Source organism: Poecilia latipinna, unplaced genomic scaffold, assembly GCF_001443285.1.
Source record: "Poecilia latipinna isolate Pla-1442-1.1 unplaced genomic scaffold, P_latipinna-1.0 Scaffold405, whole genome shotgun sequence".
Lineage (NCBI taxonomy): Eukaryota > Metazoa > Chordata > Actinopteri > Cyprinodontiformes > Poeciliidae > Poecilia > Poecilia latipinna.
In genome coordinates, this window is record NW_015113021.1 from 229,120 (window position 1) to 248,224 (window position 19,105).

General features: G+C 39.0%; 1 protein-coding gene and 1 long non-coding RNA gene across 3 annotated transcripts; one reads left to right on the plus strand and one right to left on the minus strand.

Annotated features, from left to right (window-relative positions):
• Positions 1-1,766: 1,766 nt before the first annotated feature.
• pcdh12 (protocadherin 12) lies at positions 1,767-18,034 on the minus strand. 2 transcript variants are annotated; one of them, XM_015037422.1, is made up of 5 exons: positions 15,094-18,034; positions 11,436-11,524; positions 8,124-8,275; positions 3,015-3,182; positions 1,767-2,112 (listed from the first exon to the last, which is right to left on the minus strand). In XM_015037422.1, exons 1-5 carry the CDS (start codon positions 17,944-17,946, stop codon positions 1,865-1,867), a joined length of 3,510 nt encoding a protein of 1,169 aa, XP_014892908.1. In that variant the 5' UTR covers positions 17,947-18,034; the 3' UTR covers positions 1,767-1,864. The 2 variants fall into 2 exon arrangements, with proteins under 2 accessions (XP_014892908.1, XP_014892907.1); XM_015037421.1 differs by having other exon boundaries at positions 11,436-11,527.
• LOC106950514 (uncharacterized) lies at positions 2,117-13,212 on the plus strand. The gene is made up of 3 exons (XR_001425626.1): positions 2,117-2,129; positions 12,187-12,305; positions 12,438-13,212. It is a non-coding gene; the product is annotated as an uncharacterized LOC106950514 (long non-coding RNA).
• Positions 18,035-19,105: the final 1,071 nt, after the last annotated feature.

A 19,105-nucleotide genomic window follows, 5' to 3' on the forward strand; every position in this document is an offset into this window, starting at 1 on the left:
ATACATTTTCATACTAAAGAAAAAAATATGTACAAAGTGCTGTTGGATAAACAGAAACAACTGTAAGACACTTTTAGGGAATTTAAACAATCACAATCTTTGTCCTGTTCTTTTTGGATTTCAGCTCGATTTTAGTTCAGAGGAAAACGAAAATGAAAACATTTCCCTCTGCTCCCCTTTGGACTTTATCAAGTTTTGACAGAGGGAGATCACCTGCCTCCTTTCCTGCTTCGTAAGCAACAGTTTGCAGGATTTCACTCCTTTTAAAAAGAACTTCAACGCTTTAGACGCAAATAAGCAGATTTACTTCTGTTCAAACAGCCAGCATGATGAAAAACGTGTTTGCTGGAAAATTAACAGTCGCAACGAGTAAACTTCACAGTTTGTAATTATAAAATGTATCTATGATTAAATGGAAAAAATGTAGATCTTTCATTTTATATCCTCTTTAGATTAAAAAAGATCTTTCTTTTCTCATCTGCTTTGCCATTGACAAACTGCCTCCTTTTTCCATGAAAATGTTTTGAAAGCTAAAAACTATACAAGACAAAACAGCCAGATTTGGTGCCAGATTGAACATTGCGTTCAATCTGGCACCAAATATTTAAAGATTAAAATAAAAATAGCTAATATTTGTTCTGGTTTCCAGAAAAAGACACTTTTGTGGATTAATTATTATTTTTTGGGCATAACTGACTTAATGTCAATGAATTTCATATTATTTTCCAACCATTTGTTCTAGTATTTAAAATACCTCTCAGGAATCAATGAATTGTAAAAATTATCTTGATTGTGCTATTAATCTCTTAAAAACGATGCTAAACAAATGTATAAAATTATTCTTTAAATTTTTATCCTTCTTATTTAAAAGTAAACCCATTTCAGTGATTAATAAAAAATGTAAAATAACCGCACATTGCTGTTGCTCTCATCTTCAGTTATCTTTGTTCTGCATTTGTGAACTCCAGTGTGTGATACAGTGACATCTAGCAACATAAACTACAGTCTGCAACCAACTGAACACCTCGTACCTCATTCTCCATGAGTCTAAAGATTAAAAAGGTTAGTAACACTTTATTTGAAGGGGGGTGAATAAGACTGTCATGACACTTTCATAAACATGACATATCACATGTCATGAACATGAATAAGCCTTCATGAATATGTATGACTGCTGTCATAAAGTGTCATTCTGTAAATTATGACACTTTTAATACAAAGTTGACATTATTCAAAATGTCTTTGTTATGACAACTTGGAAATCAGGAACCAGGAAATCATTACTGTTTAAACTTTACCTTTAATAACATAAAGTTACCTAATTTTTAAAGTGCAATCAGTAATACTTTTATAACAAATTTATATCAGTAATGATTTCTTGGTTAATGTCAAGTTGTCATAACAAAGACATTTTGAATAATGTCAACTTTGTATTAAAAGTGTCATAATTTACCGAATGACACTTTATGACAACAGTCATAAATATTCATGAAGACTTATTCATGTTTATGACAGTGTCATGTCAGCCTTATTCAACCCACTTCAAATAAAGTGTTATCAAAAGGTTTTTAAGTAAAAAAGTACACATGTTAGGATTCATTTCAGTTCCACATTAGTGATAATAGTGAAGAAAGTTGGACTTTTATCTCTGCTAAGCAATCGGTCAAAAGCTGGAAAATTGACCACTCTGAAGACAATCTTGGGTCTTCCCTGGTATTTGCACAGAACTTCTGAAAATGAGCTTTTAAACTTAATTAATTTTCAAATCCTGGGTTTATTCTTTAATTATTTTTAACCCCAACACTTCTCTTATTCTGGTCCCCGCTCCCTTTAGTCTTCTGCGATGTTTGAATGCATCTAACAGTCACTGGTATTGATGTTTTGAGGCCACAGCCGGCCTCTTTTCAGAGCAGTTCTTTGGGGCGCTGCCTCCAGCTGCTGTTGTCGCGTCCAAGCCCAGAGAGCGTCGGTACGCTGCTGACAGCCTGTACAGGACGTCAGGCCGAGGGCCTGGGTGGGCGTCGGCCTTCTGAGTCATCAGCATCTCAAACAGCGTGCTGACCTCTGACAGCAAAGCTCCGCCCAGCTGGCCGTCTTTCTCTGGAGTTTTACCTGAAAGAGAGTGAGAGGTTGGAAAGTTTCTCCCTGCCAGCACTGAATGGAAAGCATGTTTTACAATAAAATACATACAAGACATGTGAAATTAATATTTAACCAGTCTGGAATCATATATGCCACTGAGTGAATTCACAATTTACAGTTTAGGATTTTATGTGGTGCAGCAACACGATGTGGCACACAATTGTGAAGCGGAAATTATATATGTTTTTTCTCTTACATTTCTTTTCGCAAGTAAGAAAAACGAATTCTGCACATTCCCACTGTGAAGCATGGTAGTAGCAGCATCAGGCGGTGGGAATATATTTTTCATTAGCAGGAAAAGAGAAGCTGAACAGAGTCGATGAGACAATGGATGGCGTAGAGGGAAAAACTGTTGTTAGAGGCTTAATACTGAAACTGAGGTGCAACTTCCAGTAGCCCTACAACCTGAAACAACCGTGAGACACCCAACAGAATGAATTTGAATAAAGTCAGGATCTAAATCTAACTCAGAATCTCCAGTTTATTTGATAATTATTGTTTACATATGTTGTCCAAACTTACTGCTCTTAAGATATGTAAAAAACAAAAAAAAAACAAAAAAATAAACTATCCTTTTTTTATGTGTAAAGATGGTGAAAAGACTTTCAGCTTTGTTGCATTAAAGCATGGCTGTAAATGTATCCAGAATGCATTCCACACTTTTTGGATATTTATTTGTTAAGGATTTTGTTTTCATCTCTTTCCCTCCACTTAACCGTTTTGCACTGGTTATGTGTTTGTGTGGGTCTATCACACAAAATCCCAATAAAATACTTTAAAGGTTGTTGCAGTTGAAAAAAATATACATATAAATGTTCCAGGGGACCGATACCGTATCTTGAAATAACTCTAATAGCCTTTGAAACATTTACCAAAGGTGGAGAAAGACGAGGTGGAGTTCAGGCCGTCCCGCGGTGGAAGCTCGCTTTCAGGAGAAGGAGGACCATTGGGCACAAAGACGTTGTCATGGTAATCGACTGTGAGTGGCAGGGAGAGCCTGGCCATCCAGGCGGGGTCACTGATCTCTGAGAAAACGTCATCTGAAAACAAAAAGAAAGACATTTTGTGCAACTACTGCGATTCTGAACACTTTGTTGACAGAAAACTGAAGTGTTTAGATTATTTGCCAAGTCGAAGGTTTCTTTTCATCAGCAAGGTGAATATTTGAAAGGCATCTGACTGTGATTAGAATATTAAAGCTTACATGCATGTTTAGTTATTGGAAGGCAACGTATGATTTAGTGCTAAACTGAATGACTATTTCAGCATGTTTAAGAGCCCTGGATTGCATGTGAAAGCGTGTTAATTTAGGCAAAACAAAAATTCATTAAGACAGTTTCAGATTCAGGGAACCTGTATTCTGTTAATTAAAGCAGGCAAACAGCAGCTTTTCATGTTTTTTATAGACATAAGGAACACATTAGATTAACACAAGAATAAACAGCATGCTTTAATTTTTTTTCCCAGATCAAGTGATATCACAGTAGTATTGTAATGTTTTCTCCTATGTTACCTTTTTCTTTAGAATTGACTTTGTTTTAGGATAGCATTTACTGACACTGTGGCACAATGGTAGCTTCATTCTGGACACTATTCATGCAACCGGCACTAGTCAGAGTTTTTCACCTATTTTTACCAGAGTTTATACCTATTTGTATTTGTGTAGCTAAAACTAAAATCTGAGTTTGTTGCACATCCAACTCTACAAGAGCTGGTCAAATTGAAATAAAGAACCCAATGTATGTGTCCTGCTGGTTTCTATGTGCCTCCTCGCTGAGAACGAGGCAGGAAAATCAGGAAACAACACGGGGGTTTTATCTGGCTGATGTTAACAGGAGCTTCCTGCCATCTCTGGCATCCTTTGCTTTTCTGAGCATGCATTAAACATCACGTCCACACCAAAGCAACAAACCTCCTGCAGCAGCCAGAGAGTTCAGTCCCTGTAAGAGGCGTAAACACCGGGTGTGTCTGCGTGGAAAACACAGCAAGCCCAGCTTCTGACTCACAAACAAGCGGGCCACGGAGGATTATATGGCTCATTTCATGCATTCACTGATGTTGGAGTTTATCCTTTTGTTTAAATCTCCTAATCTTTTTCCTTGCTCCCCATTACTCCATCCTGTTTATGTGCTGTTCTTCCTGCTGTGACAGCTTGAGTTCCTCTTTAAGCTATTTAGGTTTCATCTGATCTAATTTAGCTGAAAAATGTGAACGGTGTTCTCAACATGTAGCTGGAAACTGTTCAAGAATGAAAAGGACTGAGTCAGATTTAGCTCTGTGCATCCCTGTCTTTTTCAGAAAATAATCTCTGAAAATATTCTGATGTTCATTTAAAATACTGCTACTGGATATGCAAAGTTAACTGCACAAAAATCCAAGATCAAATCACTTTTTGGATGAACCTTTGTTATAGAAATGCTTTAAATTCTACCAATCTCTGGGACCTTTTTGATATTTTTTTAATATTAATTTGAACTCTTAAAAATATAAGTGATATGTTAAATAAATGTAATGCCAACAGTTTTATTCTAAAAGAAAGATGGGTCTTTTCTTCAAAATGTTATCCCTTTTTCTATTCTAATCAGTTTTCTGGTTTAACCTCCTTGTGTTGGTTGGCAACCACTGTGTGCTGGACAACACTTAAATAATCTTTCATAAACATCATTTTCAGTGGTATATTTTAATTTTCTGATTAATTGATGTTGCATTAGCTGTAATGTAATTTATAGAAATAAATATAAAGTATATTAGTATGTATGTAATGAACCTATTAAATAGAGGATTTTCATATTTTGAATAGAATTACTGGAATAAAATAACCTTTTTATTATGTTCTATTTTAATATGTCATGTAAATGTGAACATATTTAATACATTAGATTACTGAAATGTTAATTTATTAGTAACTCAGCTCATTAACTTAAACACAATATGGATTAATTATACTCAGACTGAAATTTTAAAGGTTTGGTTTCTGTTAATTATGATGATATTCGGCCCACAGCCAATGAAAACACATTTAGAATACTGCATTAGACCAATAAAAACAAAACATTGAAAAGTCTGTTTAATACCTGGCTAAAGGTATTAAACATTGTAACACTTATTAAATGTGACTACATATATACTTTATATATACATATTTTATGCTAAGTTACAAAATATAGATTATACTTTGTTGATGCAACAAGCCAGAAGGACATTTGGCTGGGAGTAATTTGCTGCTTATGTTTTCATGACATGTTGATTATGGTACTTCAAACTGAATTCAATTCAATTCAATTAAATGAACTATCCATCTGTCCATTTTGCCTTAACGCAATGCACTTACATCTCTTCCCTTTTCAAATATAGTTTTTTAATTTTGAGAATTTTTTTAAGTACACTTCAACTTTACATATTTTATCCTACACTCTGAAGGAGTGGTCCCCAAACTTTTTCCTGTGAGGGCCACATAACTTTTCCCTTCTCTGGTGGGGGGCCGGAAATTGTTGACAGGGGGCGGGCGTGGGAGGGTTTACACACTTCCTGCTAAAGAGCCCCCTGGTGGTTGAAGAAAAATCCACATATAAACCGGAAAATACAATAAATGAAAAAAAAAATCTGAATGCTCTCTGGTATTGTTCAGGGGGCCGGACCAAATGTGGAGGCGGGCCGAATCCGGCCCGCGGGCCGTAGTTTGGGGACCCCTGCTCTGAAGCATGGCGATATTTTTGTCTGTGAAAAGTGTTATCTAAATAAAATGTGTTTTACTTACACTGTGGACCAAATTCATTTCACGTGAATTATTGATAACTATTTATGTGGAGATTCATCATTTCTAATAACGGAGGGTTTTGGCTCTCGCTGCACAAAGACAGACTTTGAGGTTGGCGTTTAATAAATGAGTCATTTTAAAAGTGAAAAATAGTTTGTAAACCTAGACAGATGTGTTCCTCACAAAAAAGGAGAGACTACATATTTCATTGCACTATGACATCTGTATGAAAATCCAGAAATAGGCTGTCCCACCAGCCACCAAATGAATGTAATTGATTAAAATCTTTCTCAGCTTTGACTGATCAAAAACTGTTGGTCTCCTTCATCTAACCACAACCAGATGTGGAGACTTTAATGTACCATCACACACAGAAACACACACTGATGTTTCCACCCAGAGTGGTTTAAACCGCCCCGGAGTTAACCCCTTCCCCTTCAAACTCCCCCTTTTCACTCAATGTTTAGCAGCACTAACACAACAATCCTTCATCAGACAAATTATCCTTAAAGGACGAGAAATTAAAAGTTTCAGGCTATTCTTCGGATATAAAAATTTATTATTCATTCAGTGTTTGTTGGCTGTAAAATAAGTTCAACAGAGCCTTTAATTTTGCTAATTAACTGTTTCTCTGTGTGGAGTTCTGACCTGACTAAACTACACATATTTTTACCCTAAAATGTAACGAAAGAGGCAAATTTTGTCTGTGAATCATTCAAGTAAGGAAAAAAAATTAATGCTGCAGAATAATGCAGCTTTCAACACAACCTGCCAGGTCTCAGGTGTGCATTACACTCATCTCAGGCCCTTCAGGCCAAAAGATGAGTCAACCATCACACACACACACACACAAGAAAAACACATTCCCACTCACTCTTTTGTTTCTCTCTCTTCTGACGAGTCATAAAGTGAAGCTTGGCCCTCCATCATCAGGCAGTAAACCCCCCTGCTCGCCTGGAGGCTCCTGCAGCCTCCAAACCACAATACCAGGAAGAAACTGTTTAACACACGAACTGTGTGCACTCGGATGCCTCTGTTCTTCATGCTACTGAGAAAGTCCCGGCTAAACAATGAGTTGCAAGTGTGTTTGAGGTTTAGCAGCTGAAGCATGTTGGTCAGTTCGATGAAGACTCGCCAATACATCCAAACGCAAACCTACGTCTAAGGATCTCCTTCCAGGTTAAAGACACAAATCTTTATACTTTGCATATACTGGAAAAACACTTCTCTCCCAATTGGCTCTGCAATATTGTTTCTTTGGGAACTTTTTCACATAAATCCATATATGCTGTATTCATTGTCCAGCTGCAATACTCACCATCATACACATGTGGCAATGAATTTGATAATAATTTGTCATAAAATGACAATTTGATGATGGGAAACAAATTATGAAGCACGGAGGAACTTCCACATTTGTAGTTTGATCAAAGTGGTTCGGAAACAGCAAAAACTGACACATTTTATTAGTCTTCAGCTTTCCTGTATATTAACTGGCAGTTATTTTTTTATTTTGTTTATTAATTCTTTGTACATTTTGTCAGCGTCACACACAATATCTGGTGTTGTTGATGCGGTTAGTAAAACAATCATCCGTTTGAATCTGAAAAATGTTATGAATGGGTGCAGAGATTCCAGAGGAACACTGTTTTCCTGTTATTTCCTGCTGCCTTCCTGTTTTCTCCTTTTAGACAGGTTGATTGTAAGAGAGCAGTCTGCATGTTGTCTGCATGAGCCAAAGTATGTCGCAGCTCGTGCAGACCACTACATTTTTAATGTGGGGATTTTACATTGACCCAGGGTTTTTAAAACCCTAGAAAGATTGAACCAAAACAATCAAACAGCAAGTAACCTACCAAAACTAAGCAGAAGCACTGACAACGTTCACAACTGGTAGAAGTCACGTTGTTAACATTACAAACAAAATCCTGTGTTTAAAGACATCAGCTTTGACATCAGCTTTATTTTACTTGAATGACTCTTCAGCTGAAATAATACATTTTATTGGAAAAAGCCGCACTTTAAGTTTCGGTTATTCTTGGTAATAAAATACCTTTAATATCTTCAGCTTGTACTCAGAATTAGCCAAGAAAATATTGTTATAGCAAATAGTGTTTGTTATTTTGGGTGTGGGAATTTAAATTTAGAACATACCATATTAACATTGTGCTAACATCTTCTGTAAGTGTGACTTCTTTTTGAAATGTGTCTTATAACATGTTACCTGGGCTGTTGAGAAGGTTACTGAGGCCTTCTTCCAGCTGTGGGTCTATGGGTGAGTCTCTTCCTGCTTCCCAGTCCACATCACCAGCCTCACTCTCTCCATGTCCACTGTCTTTGGTGCTCTGCCAATCTGAGCAGTCGTGACCTCCATATCTGCAGACAAATATATGAAAATGTTGATTAATTTCAACATCAAATTTCCCATTTTTAAGATCAAATATATCAAATATCCAGATCATGCAAACTGAAAAACAAAAGTTTGAAAAGTTCTTATCTGTAGTGAACAGAAATGGATAAAGATCCTTGGAAATTGCACAACAGTTGGATGACATTAAAAAGGAAGAAGCAAAATTAGGTAATTAAGTGAACCAGATAAATATCATAAATTGCACAGTTCAAGCTAGCTGTAGCTAAAACTAGCAGTAATTGTGAACCCATTTAATTATGCTAAATTTGACTGAAATCTGTTTTAGATGAATATTCAGATTCACAGGTATCTTTGTTAGGGGAATCAACTGAATGTATCAAAATCACAGAAGTTATACAGTTAGAGCTAATGTTTAACTTTAGTTAGAAGGTAGGTAACTATATTGGTTTGCAAAGGAACATTCGCTTTCATTTTGTAAATATTCAAGATTTGTCAAAAAATGTGTTTATTTTCCCTAAATGTTGCTTTGGTTTTTATTTGAAATATCCCCCATAACTTAAATGTGTTTACTGTGATATTTTCATAATGTGTTTCTTTACAATAAGCATTATTTCTTTTCAAATCAAGTTGTATCAACTTTTACAGTAAAAGTTGATCAAACCTTCTTTTAGCAATCTATTAGCATGGAATCATGCTTCAAGGATTTGTTTACCCCGCAACTGCAGCCAAAAACAAGCTTATTGTTCTTGTGTTGATGACTCAGTTCGATTCAAATCATTTATAACCACACAAAATCACAACAAGCAGGTAAAAAGATCTCTTAGAACAGTTGGTGATATTTAGTTTTTTTTTTACTCTCATTGAAGCCTAAAATACGGAAGAGGATTAGGGCCACTGGAAAAAAAAAAAATAAAACAATTCTGACTTTAATCTCAGAACTCTGAGATTAAAGTCAGAATTCTGAATTTTTTCTCAGAATTCTGACTTTTGTTTGTTTGTTTGTTTTCCAGTGGCCCTAATCCTCTTCCATACTGAAAAGACTGAGCTCATAAAAACACAAAATAATTATTTTAATCCGATAAAAAACAAGTTTGTTCAAAGGTCTTCATGAGTATAGGAAGGCCATTGCGTGTGCAAACTGAAGCACTGTGTGCATCGAGGTGGTGTCAGCTCACATCTCTAATCAACACTGAGGTAGGAGTAACTGTCAGCGAATCTGAATCACTCCAACAAAGCCGTTTTAACTTGCCTTCATGCACAAAAGCACTTCAGCTCTCTGAGGTTAGGAGACACTCTTCCTGTGACTTTGACTGTTTGCCTTTTTGTCCTGTTTGTCTGTTGCTGTTATTTCAGTCTCAGCAGGTCAGTCGGTCAGACATACAGCGGAAGGCATTTATCTCTTTCAGTTTTGGTATTTGAACATTTAAAATATAAACAAAAGTTAAAGGGAAGGACAGACAACAAAGCAACTGTACGTGCAGTCCACCCTTTGGCTTAGTTTACCTCAGCAGCATGCAAGAGTCATTGCAGGCGATAAAACCTGCTCTCCCCTGCAGTACACCGTCAATCTCCATCACAAAAACATCTGTGAGTTCTTTAAATTGGTGGCATTCCCCTTTAATGTCAGTGTGTCCTAACAGAGGAATCCTCGTTTGATCTGAAAGCGCACCAATGATCACAACCTGAGACCTGCAGCCAGCTGGCTCTAACACAAACCTCAGCTGATGAAAAGAAAAGAGTAAAAAAAAAACAATCCTGAATCTTTCCTGCTGGATTTCTGAGGGTTTCAAGGTTGAGTGGACTCAGAGGTCAGCAGGAGGACACCGCGGACCTGCAAGGTGCTGCGAGGATTTCATCTCCTTATATAGCTACATTTCAATAGATTACAATATATCAATGAAAGTAAATTAATTTGAGTATTTTAATTTAAAAAGTGAAACTCATGCATATTATTTACAAGTAGAGTTATGTATTCAAAGCATTTATGTCAGGTCATTTTGATGAATACTTCTTGTACCTAAGAAAAAAAAAAGATTTTGTATGCGAAGCAGAATAAAAAGACAATTTCTAAAGACGGCAACTGTTCAAAGAGTGTCGTTCCTAAGCATATAAATGAACATTTCACTGGCGTGTCTAATGGTAAGCCACTCCTGAGCCAGAGAGAACATCTTGAGCTCCTTACATGTGCCAAGGAATAAAAGGACTGGAATCTTGCTTGGTGGTCTATAGCCCTCTTTTCAGATGAAAGTAAGTTTGTATTTTATTTGGAAATCAAGTTATCAATAATCTGGATGAGGTGTGAAGAGTGTGGAGTTGGTCCAGTCTGTTTTATTAAGTCCAATGTCAAGACAAGACAACTGTTTGTTCAACATTAAGTCCAGCTTCCTCCTGTCACGTGTTCATGTGCTCCTGGTTGAGGCACTTAATCCCATGTTGCTTATTAACCTGTATATCGGTATATAAATGAGTGCATCTTCATGAGTGCAAATAGATGAATATGGTTTTAGTGCGTTGGGTGGTCAGTATGACTAGAAAATGTGATATAAATTCAGTCCATTTAGCTGTCTATTAGCTACTTCTGGACCACTTTTTATGTAGACACTGATTTTATTTTCCAGCAGGACTCAACACCTGCTCAGGCTGTCAAAAGTGTGACAGTATCACCATGTTTGATTGGCCAAAATACTTGCCTAACAAAAACTTCAAAGAGAATCTGTGGGCATTGTGAAGATGAGAGACACCAGACCCAGTCGTCCAGATGAACTAAAGGCTGGTAATAAAGTGACCTGGAGAGCAGCAGGCTGATCATATGTATACCAATCTGCAACAGAGCTGCAACTAATGGAAAGTTAGCCCTGGTAAACATATATTAAGTACATGTTCTGTCCAAAAGGCCAAAGTTTTAAATTCCATTCTTGTTTTCATTGAGTGATATTTTTACTTTTTAAGTAACTGATTTTTTTCTCACCCCTAAAGGATATTTGATGAATTACAACCAGGAAGATGATGTGCCTACACAATAACTTTGATAATAATCAAAGACAGAACTCCTGCAGCTCACTCAGGCAAGGGGTATGGTTTAGAAAAATCTGGACCTCGTCTTTAAAAAGAAAAATAATAATAACAACCAACTTCAGAGGGTAAAAGGGGAAATTTCTTACATACCTGCCGTTCCGATGGGAATACTTGTTTCCGCGGAAGTTTGTCCTTGGTTGCAGCTGACCCTGACGGAGCAGGGAGAGGAGCTGAGAGATCTGCTGCAGGAGAGAAGAGCGACAGAAGGGAATGATAAATATTAATCTCTGTCATTTCAGCATTTTTTTTTCTAGCTTTCAGGTTACCTAACCCAAAAATATTACAATAACACATTCTAAGCATATGAAAAGTATTTTTATATTCTTATTTTGGTGTTTTAATATGTTTATTGTTGAACTCAGATGTGGTTTAGTTTTTATATTTGTACTTTTCGAAGTGGTCAGTCACACCTCCTAGAACTGGTCAGATGCAGCATTTTTAAAGTCAATTATGCGAAACATTTAAAGCACTTTGAAGGATAAGAAGGCTGCACCATGGTGCAGTTGTTCGCAGTGTTGCGTCGCAGTTGAAAGGAGCAGGTATAAAAATGGCTAAATCTGATTTTATAGTTGTTGTTTTTTTTGTTTTTCTTTTTTCAGTTTAGAGCATCTTCATGACAGCATTGAAGGTCACATGAAGAAACAAATATAATTTTACAAGAGAAGAAAGTCAAACTAGAAACTCAGACTAAGTATGTGATGATGGGGTCAGTTAGGTCTGTTGATAAGTTTTGTGCTGTTTTGCATTTAATCAGACAGAACAAGTGTGCTGGAGGTTTTGACCGGTTAAACAATGAGTTCAGCTTTTATTTAGATGAACTTTCTTTTGCTTTGTTTCAGAGTTACAGTGTGAGAACTGAGCTCATTTGTCCATCTCACTGGTCAGTTTTCTGCTGACAGCTCTGTTATGCAGCGGATACATGCTGCTCTCCAGAGAGGAAACGTACACACACTAGCAAAGGTGAGCGTGTGTACTCATATTTGACTTTTGTAGCCATGATTGTTGTGTGTTTTTGCACGTGCATGCCACTGTGGTGACAGGAAATGGCCTCTACGTAAAAGCCCATTCTTCTCTTGCTCGGCTTCCTTCCAGGATGGACAGAGAAATATTGATGTGTGTGTTGTGTGGAGGTGAACAGTGAGTCTCAGACTTTCCGGCCGTCCAGTAGGCCTCTTCCTTTGTGACCTCGAGGGAGGAGAGAAACATCTGAGGTGTGATGAGTGCCAACTGGGACGACTGGGAGGGTTCTGGAAGAAACGAAGCTTGGCACAAACTAAGAAAGCCTCTTCCTGTCTGCTGAAAATCAGAAGGACTTTGGGGCTCGCTGCAGTCTTTGTCCTCTGTCTCCTGGGCGTTGGTGGTGACTTTAGACCTCAATGACATCTAAATTTGCTAATACATATACTTCCTATAAAATTCATCTAAACTTTCAGTAATTAAGTTGTATTAATTAAGGAACTCACTACAGTCTTTCTTTAGATGCCAATGCTCTTTCTACTCTGGTCAAATAGTCACAAAAACCTTTTAATTGCACCCAATAAAGCATGACTTTTTGAAAACTTTTGATTGAAATGTCTAGTTCAGAGGTTTGCACACTGAAATGTCAACTGACCAAGGCAGCACTTCAAACACACTGCTTCCTTGTGTTGACATCACAGAAAAGGGGAAATAAATGAGCCAAGATATCAACAAGAGAATCGTGAATGTCATCAAGTCTGTTCCATCCTACGGTAATTCCCAGTTCCCTCAAGAAACCATGTTCATCTGTCCCAATAATTATTTTGCAAATATTCAAAATGTGAGTATTTGCAGCCATCTCACCATTCAGGGTGGAGACAAGTTCTGCGCCCCAAAGACTGATGTGTTTTAGGGAAAATGTGGGCATTAACTCCAGAGCAAAAGCAAAGTGCCTGGTAGAAATGGTGGTGGAATTTGTGTCATTAATCACAGTGAAAAAACTGATATACAAAATGGGCTAAAAAGCCCCACAAACAGCAACATAAAAAGTCTTATTTCAGTTTGTAAATGAACAGAAAGCTTCATTTTGGTCTGATGAAACTGAAAAAAAAGTGTCTGAACTAGAACTGAGTCAAAAAATGTTATCTTAAGCATATAATATAGCAAATAGAAATAGAGAAGCTAACTGTGACTAAACAGCAAAAGTTTATTCAGAATCAGTGTCAGGCAGTTGTGATGTGTCAAGCACTCACAGTAATTGAACATAATAATTTAGAAACCCATCACTGCTTTTTCAGAAGTTATAGGAAAATTACTGAAGGTCTGTGCAAACCATAGAAAACACTGGCCGTTCTTCTTCTTTCATTTTAAGTCATTTCTATTTATGTTTGGACCCATTAAGCATACTCTAATTTTTGTACATTATTTTTCCATAGTTTCTGATAAAAAATAAAACAATAAAATCACAGCCTAAGACATTTGAAACCCCTTTATGCCTTAATGATTTCTGAGGTAGTGGACTAAAAAAATGGTAAAAACTGGATGTTTTTCATACACTAGTTACATCAGTGTAAAAAATCTGCTAATCACTGAAAGACCTTCAGAAAGTAAGAAGAACTACTGATAAAGACCACTTAAAAAATTACAAGTCAGGCATTTGTATTGGGTCTTAAATCAGCTGCTAACTGAAACAAAATGAATAAATGGTTTTCATATAACACGTAATGCCTCAGATATTATGTTACGTTATTGTTAATTCCCTGCAGACCTAGCGTCTGCAGCTGAGCGTCTCCTCTGGTTGTGGATCTGAGCTGCTTTCAGGCTGATCTGTTTTTCTTCCCTCCTGCCGCAGCGCTCTTCAGTAAAAGTGATTTTGGGGTCATTTATCAGCAACAGAGTGGCGTGTCAGGGCGGTTTTAGCTTACACTACAAACACATCACAGCTTACTTTGGCTGGCTCCAAGCCCCATCGTCCTCCTCCTTCTCCAGGCTTCAGAATGAGTCAGAAACATGATATTCGGTAAGAAAACGAATGTCACCGTTAGTCAGGGGGCATTTTTTTCTGTGACACATGAGTACCTGAATATGCTGGCTGCTTTAGGCTTCATAGTGATCCATCAGCTAGTTACATTCCCCCGCCCTCTCCCTCCCTTTCCTCCAGCCTTTAGGGCGTCTGAATAAGCCATCATACAGGAGGTAGAAAAAGGATGGCGGCTGCTGGAAGGGAAGCTGCTCTGTCTGAGCAAGAGACGAAGGGTGGGGGTGAAGGGGGTGTTGGGCCTACATCTTTGCTCTCTAATGGACTTCACTTCAGATTAATCTCAAAGCCTGCAGGGGGGACACTTAATTACTTGAGCACTAACTGTAAGCACATGTTAAAATAAATGTGATCACACAGATTTTAGATCTGAGTAAATGGCATTTAAATGAGAGCGAGCAGCAGCAGCAGCCGTGTGTTAGCCTTAATGTTTGAGCTACAGCAGAGAATGTAAATAAGAAGACATTAAAGAATCATCCGGTGGATTAGCGAAGTCTTTAATGTCAAACAGATGGGCATATTTATCAACTCAACTTGATGTGCTCTGCCGTGAATGTTACTTCTGAACCTATAATGGATCGTTAAAGCTTAAAGGTATGACTCAAAGAGTTTAGAGAAGACACTACAGGCTAGTTTTACTCCAGTTTTGCACATTATCATACAAATGTGTGACTAGATACATACACAGACAGACATACAGATAGAAACATGAATCTTTGAGGTAGTGAATGTTGTGATGAAGTTATAACTCACCTGCACCTCTGGGGAAGCTGAGGAAAGCTCGATGGTGTCTCCGAATGCAGCCATGGAGAGACGAACCAGGTTTCGAAGCATTTGCTGGTGTTCTGCATCTTGCTGACCATCTGATGTCTTCGGCCTCCTTAGAGTCGCCTGGGACGTCGAACGTTGAGGACGTGACTCTTCGCTTTCTGGGTGCAGCTTATTACGCTTCAAGGTGCTAAAATGTGACAGCGAAGAAGAGGACGAGGAAGGGTTTCTGGTTTTACAAAGGGTCTGGTATGATGTAGCTGGTGTCAGAGTCAAAGTCCCATCAAGTTCAATATTGCCAGGTTTCCGAAGTGTTTTGCAGTGATGGCCAACATGCTGAGGGGAATCCACTTCCGGGTAGCTTTGGGAATGAAAGCTGGTGTTCATAACCGATGGTATGAAGTTATACTCTCTCTCAGTTTGTTGGTCTTCTGGTAGTGGAGCAGGAGTCAGAGGCTGGACCTCACTGTCTTCCTCAAACGGCTCTTCTTTGCGCCCTCGGATCACTGGAATTAGCTGGATGTCAGATTTTCTGATGTTCTTTTGTGGCCTTCGAGGATGCCGGGTGTAGCTGGATTCAGCCTGTCTGCAATTGTAAGCACGGTTGTCCCGTTTCTCGGGTCGGCAAAATGTTGTCACCAACGCGATGGCCAACAGAAGGAGCAGGCATGTGGCACCCAGGCAGACGGCCATCATCATGGTAAAGCTAAGTTGCCCTCGGTTTCCAGGTGAAGAGTTCTTCAAGTGGTCCTGGAGATTGATGAAAGTTACCTCCAGAGTCGCCTCTGTCTTGTAGCTGGGAGAGCCCATGTCTGCCACAGACAGCTCCATCTTAAAAGTTCTCCCAATCAGCTCAGTGGCATTGGTGGCATTTACAAATAGCTGCCCTGTATCTTCATCCATCCAGAACAAGCCATTTGTGTTTCCATTTGAAATGATGTACTTTAGCTGTCCATTGAGTCCTGAGTCTGGATCTTCGGCTTTTATTGTTGATGCAGGGAAGCTGTTGAATCCATCCAAAACTGAGCGACTGATTGGCAGAGAAGTGGGTTTTTCTTCTGTGTCGTTTCCGAGCTCGGTCACAATCTCCCCTCTGTGTGCATTCACGGGGATGCTCACAGAAACCACCCCGTTTCTCGGTTTTGGTTCCTTGATGACTGGAGAGTTGTCATTTAAATCCTCAACATTAATCTGGACTGTGGTCGAACCAGTCAGTGGCGGGTGCCCATAGTCCACAGCTTCCACAATGAAAGAGTAGCTCTGAGATTCCTCGTGGTCTAAGCTTCGGAGTACCCTTATGATTCCAGTTGTTGGGTGTATGGAGAAACTCTTCTGGTCAGTAAGTGTCTTTATTTTGTAAGAAACTTTTCCATTGAGTCCCTGGTCATCATCACTTGCTTTGACTTCAAGAACTGCATCCTCTTTAAAATTGTTTTCCTTAATTGAAGTATTATAAATAGATTTGAGAAATACTGGTGCATTATCATTCTCATCTAGAACAGAAACTGGCAAGTTTTCAATAGTAACTAAAGACGGATTTCCATGGTCCTTAGCAATGAGTTTGATGTTATAATTATTAACCTTCTCTCGATCCAAGGAGTCATTTGTTACAATCAAGAAATTAAAATGGTCGCTGGATTTAAGACGGAAAGGCCCTGATCCCTCTTGAATAGTCAGGCTCACTTCTCCATTCTTCCCTGAATCTGCATCATAAACTGTCACCAGTACAAGAAACGTATCAATCGGAGCTCCTTCCCTGACGGTGGGGACAGAAGAGGTGGGTGAAAGCCATTTTGTGCTAATCCTTGGTGCGTGATCATTTACATCCACAAGTTTTATATGTAGCTTGCAGTGAGTTGGCATGCTGTTGGGACCATGATCTACGGCCAGTATGTTGAGCACATAGGATGGCTCCCTCTCATAGTCCAAAGGAGCCTTTACAATCACCTCTCCAGTCTGTGAATCCACATGGAAAAGTTTTTGAAACTCTGGGGGGGTGTGTTTACTGAACCAGTACTTCACCTCACCATTGGCACCTAGGTCTGGGTCAGTAGCTGTAAGCTTGAAGATGGTTGTCCCAATGGGTGTATTCTCACTTAGAGTCACAGTTGGACTGCTCTCCTGAAAAGCCGGGCTGTTATCATTTGAGTCCTGAATCAACACATGGACAGACATGCTCCCGGACTTTGGTGGGTTCCCTTTATCGTATGCTACCAGAATCAGGTCAAAAGAGTCCTGAACCTCCCTGTCTAACTCTTTGATAACCACCAGCTCTGCTTGTTTTGACCCACCTGAAGCGTCTGTCACATCCAAAGCAAAGTGTTGATTAACTGATAGGGAATAGGTCTGAAGGCCGTTGGGCCCCGCATCGAGATCAACAGCTCGATCTAAAGGGATTCGCATGCGAAGGGGGGCAGTCTCTGAGATCTCCACCTCCTGTGTGGTGTTGGGGAAGCTGGGACTATGGTCGTTTAGGTCCATCACTTCAACACGGATCCGGAGGCAGTTCACAGAGCCGCTCTTTCTGTAGAGGACGCTGAAGGCCACCTCGCAAAGGTCTGATCCCCGGCACAGCGCCTCCCTGTCCAGTTGACCTTGGGTGGAGATGACCCCGTCTCGAGCCGTGACAGAGAAAGGAAGGGCCTTTACCTGCTCCACCACCTGGAAATCCTCCAGAGGGCCGATTTCATCCCTCTGACGGAGGTCGTCCAACAGACGGCCGACCTGAGTTCCCGACGGCTGCTCCTCCCAAACCCGGTAATGGATAATTATTGAAGATGACTCAGAGCAGAGAGTCCCAGAGGAAAGGCTCAGAACCAGAAGCAGAGCCAGCAGCATAGTGACATAGAGTAACAATTACCTGTTATACACTGGCTAAGCTGATTTATTTATTTTTAATGTTGACAATAAATAAGATGGTAAATTAACTTTTTCTATTTAAAAAAACAATTAAGCAAATTGAATAGTAAGTATTAATATTTTTAACAAATACTAGTTTCTGTCATAAAAAAATATATTTATCTTACAATAACCAACTACAGCCACAAAACTATAGGAAACATGTGGTTTTCCAAAAAAAAAAAAAAAAAAAAAACACAAACAAAACTGAAGAAAAAAACTTCCAGTCGCTTTAGAAAAAAACCTATCAGAAACCCAGAATTAAGATATCATTTCATTCCCCATAACCTCTAGCCTCTGTCTGCCTGCTGTTACTCACAGCTGCTGGCGTTCCTGCCTCTCAGTTCATCCTCAACTCAGGGAAGTTTTCCTCCAACTGAGAAAGTTTGGATATGTGTTTCCACATGCCAGCAGGGGCGCCGACCAATCAAAAATAAGGAGGAGGGTCACATGCAAAGTAGCCGCAACTTGACACAAAGAAAAGCCCTCCGGCCCTGAGGAAACTCAGTGCTTTCACAGAAACATGACCCTGCCTCTCCATCACTTAAACCCCCCTCTGCCCTTCCAAAGATCTGTGTAAACTCATCACAAGCTGCAGGCTGGAACCTTAAATCACTCGGAAAATGTGCTAAATCCCAGTGGGACGAGGGCCTGGAGCACTCGGATCTACCTGAACTCGATCACGGTGACGTATGGTCTGGCCTTTTGACAGCGAAAACAGAAACACGGATAAGACAATAAACCATGACAGTAACAAGCATGCCCTGTTATGATTGCATTGAACAGCCTTTAGGAGGCATTTTGTGTCCTGGAGAGTATTCATAGATGTCTAATGTGGAAGAAAAAGCAGCTTCTGTGAGTACACTAGCTATGAAATAAACACAATCTAGAAGTCTGTTTTTAATGTGACAAAAACCTCACATTCCAGCTGTCGTTTAAATATAATTACAGAGAGATTCATCTTGCACCACACGGTCAGAGGTTGACAAATCTCCCATACATTCTCATTTCTGTCATTCCTCCGTGGCTCAGTCAAAATTAGCCAAAACTTTTGAATAAAATGGGAAGGAATCAAGGAAATTTGGACTTTCAAAATGTC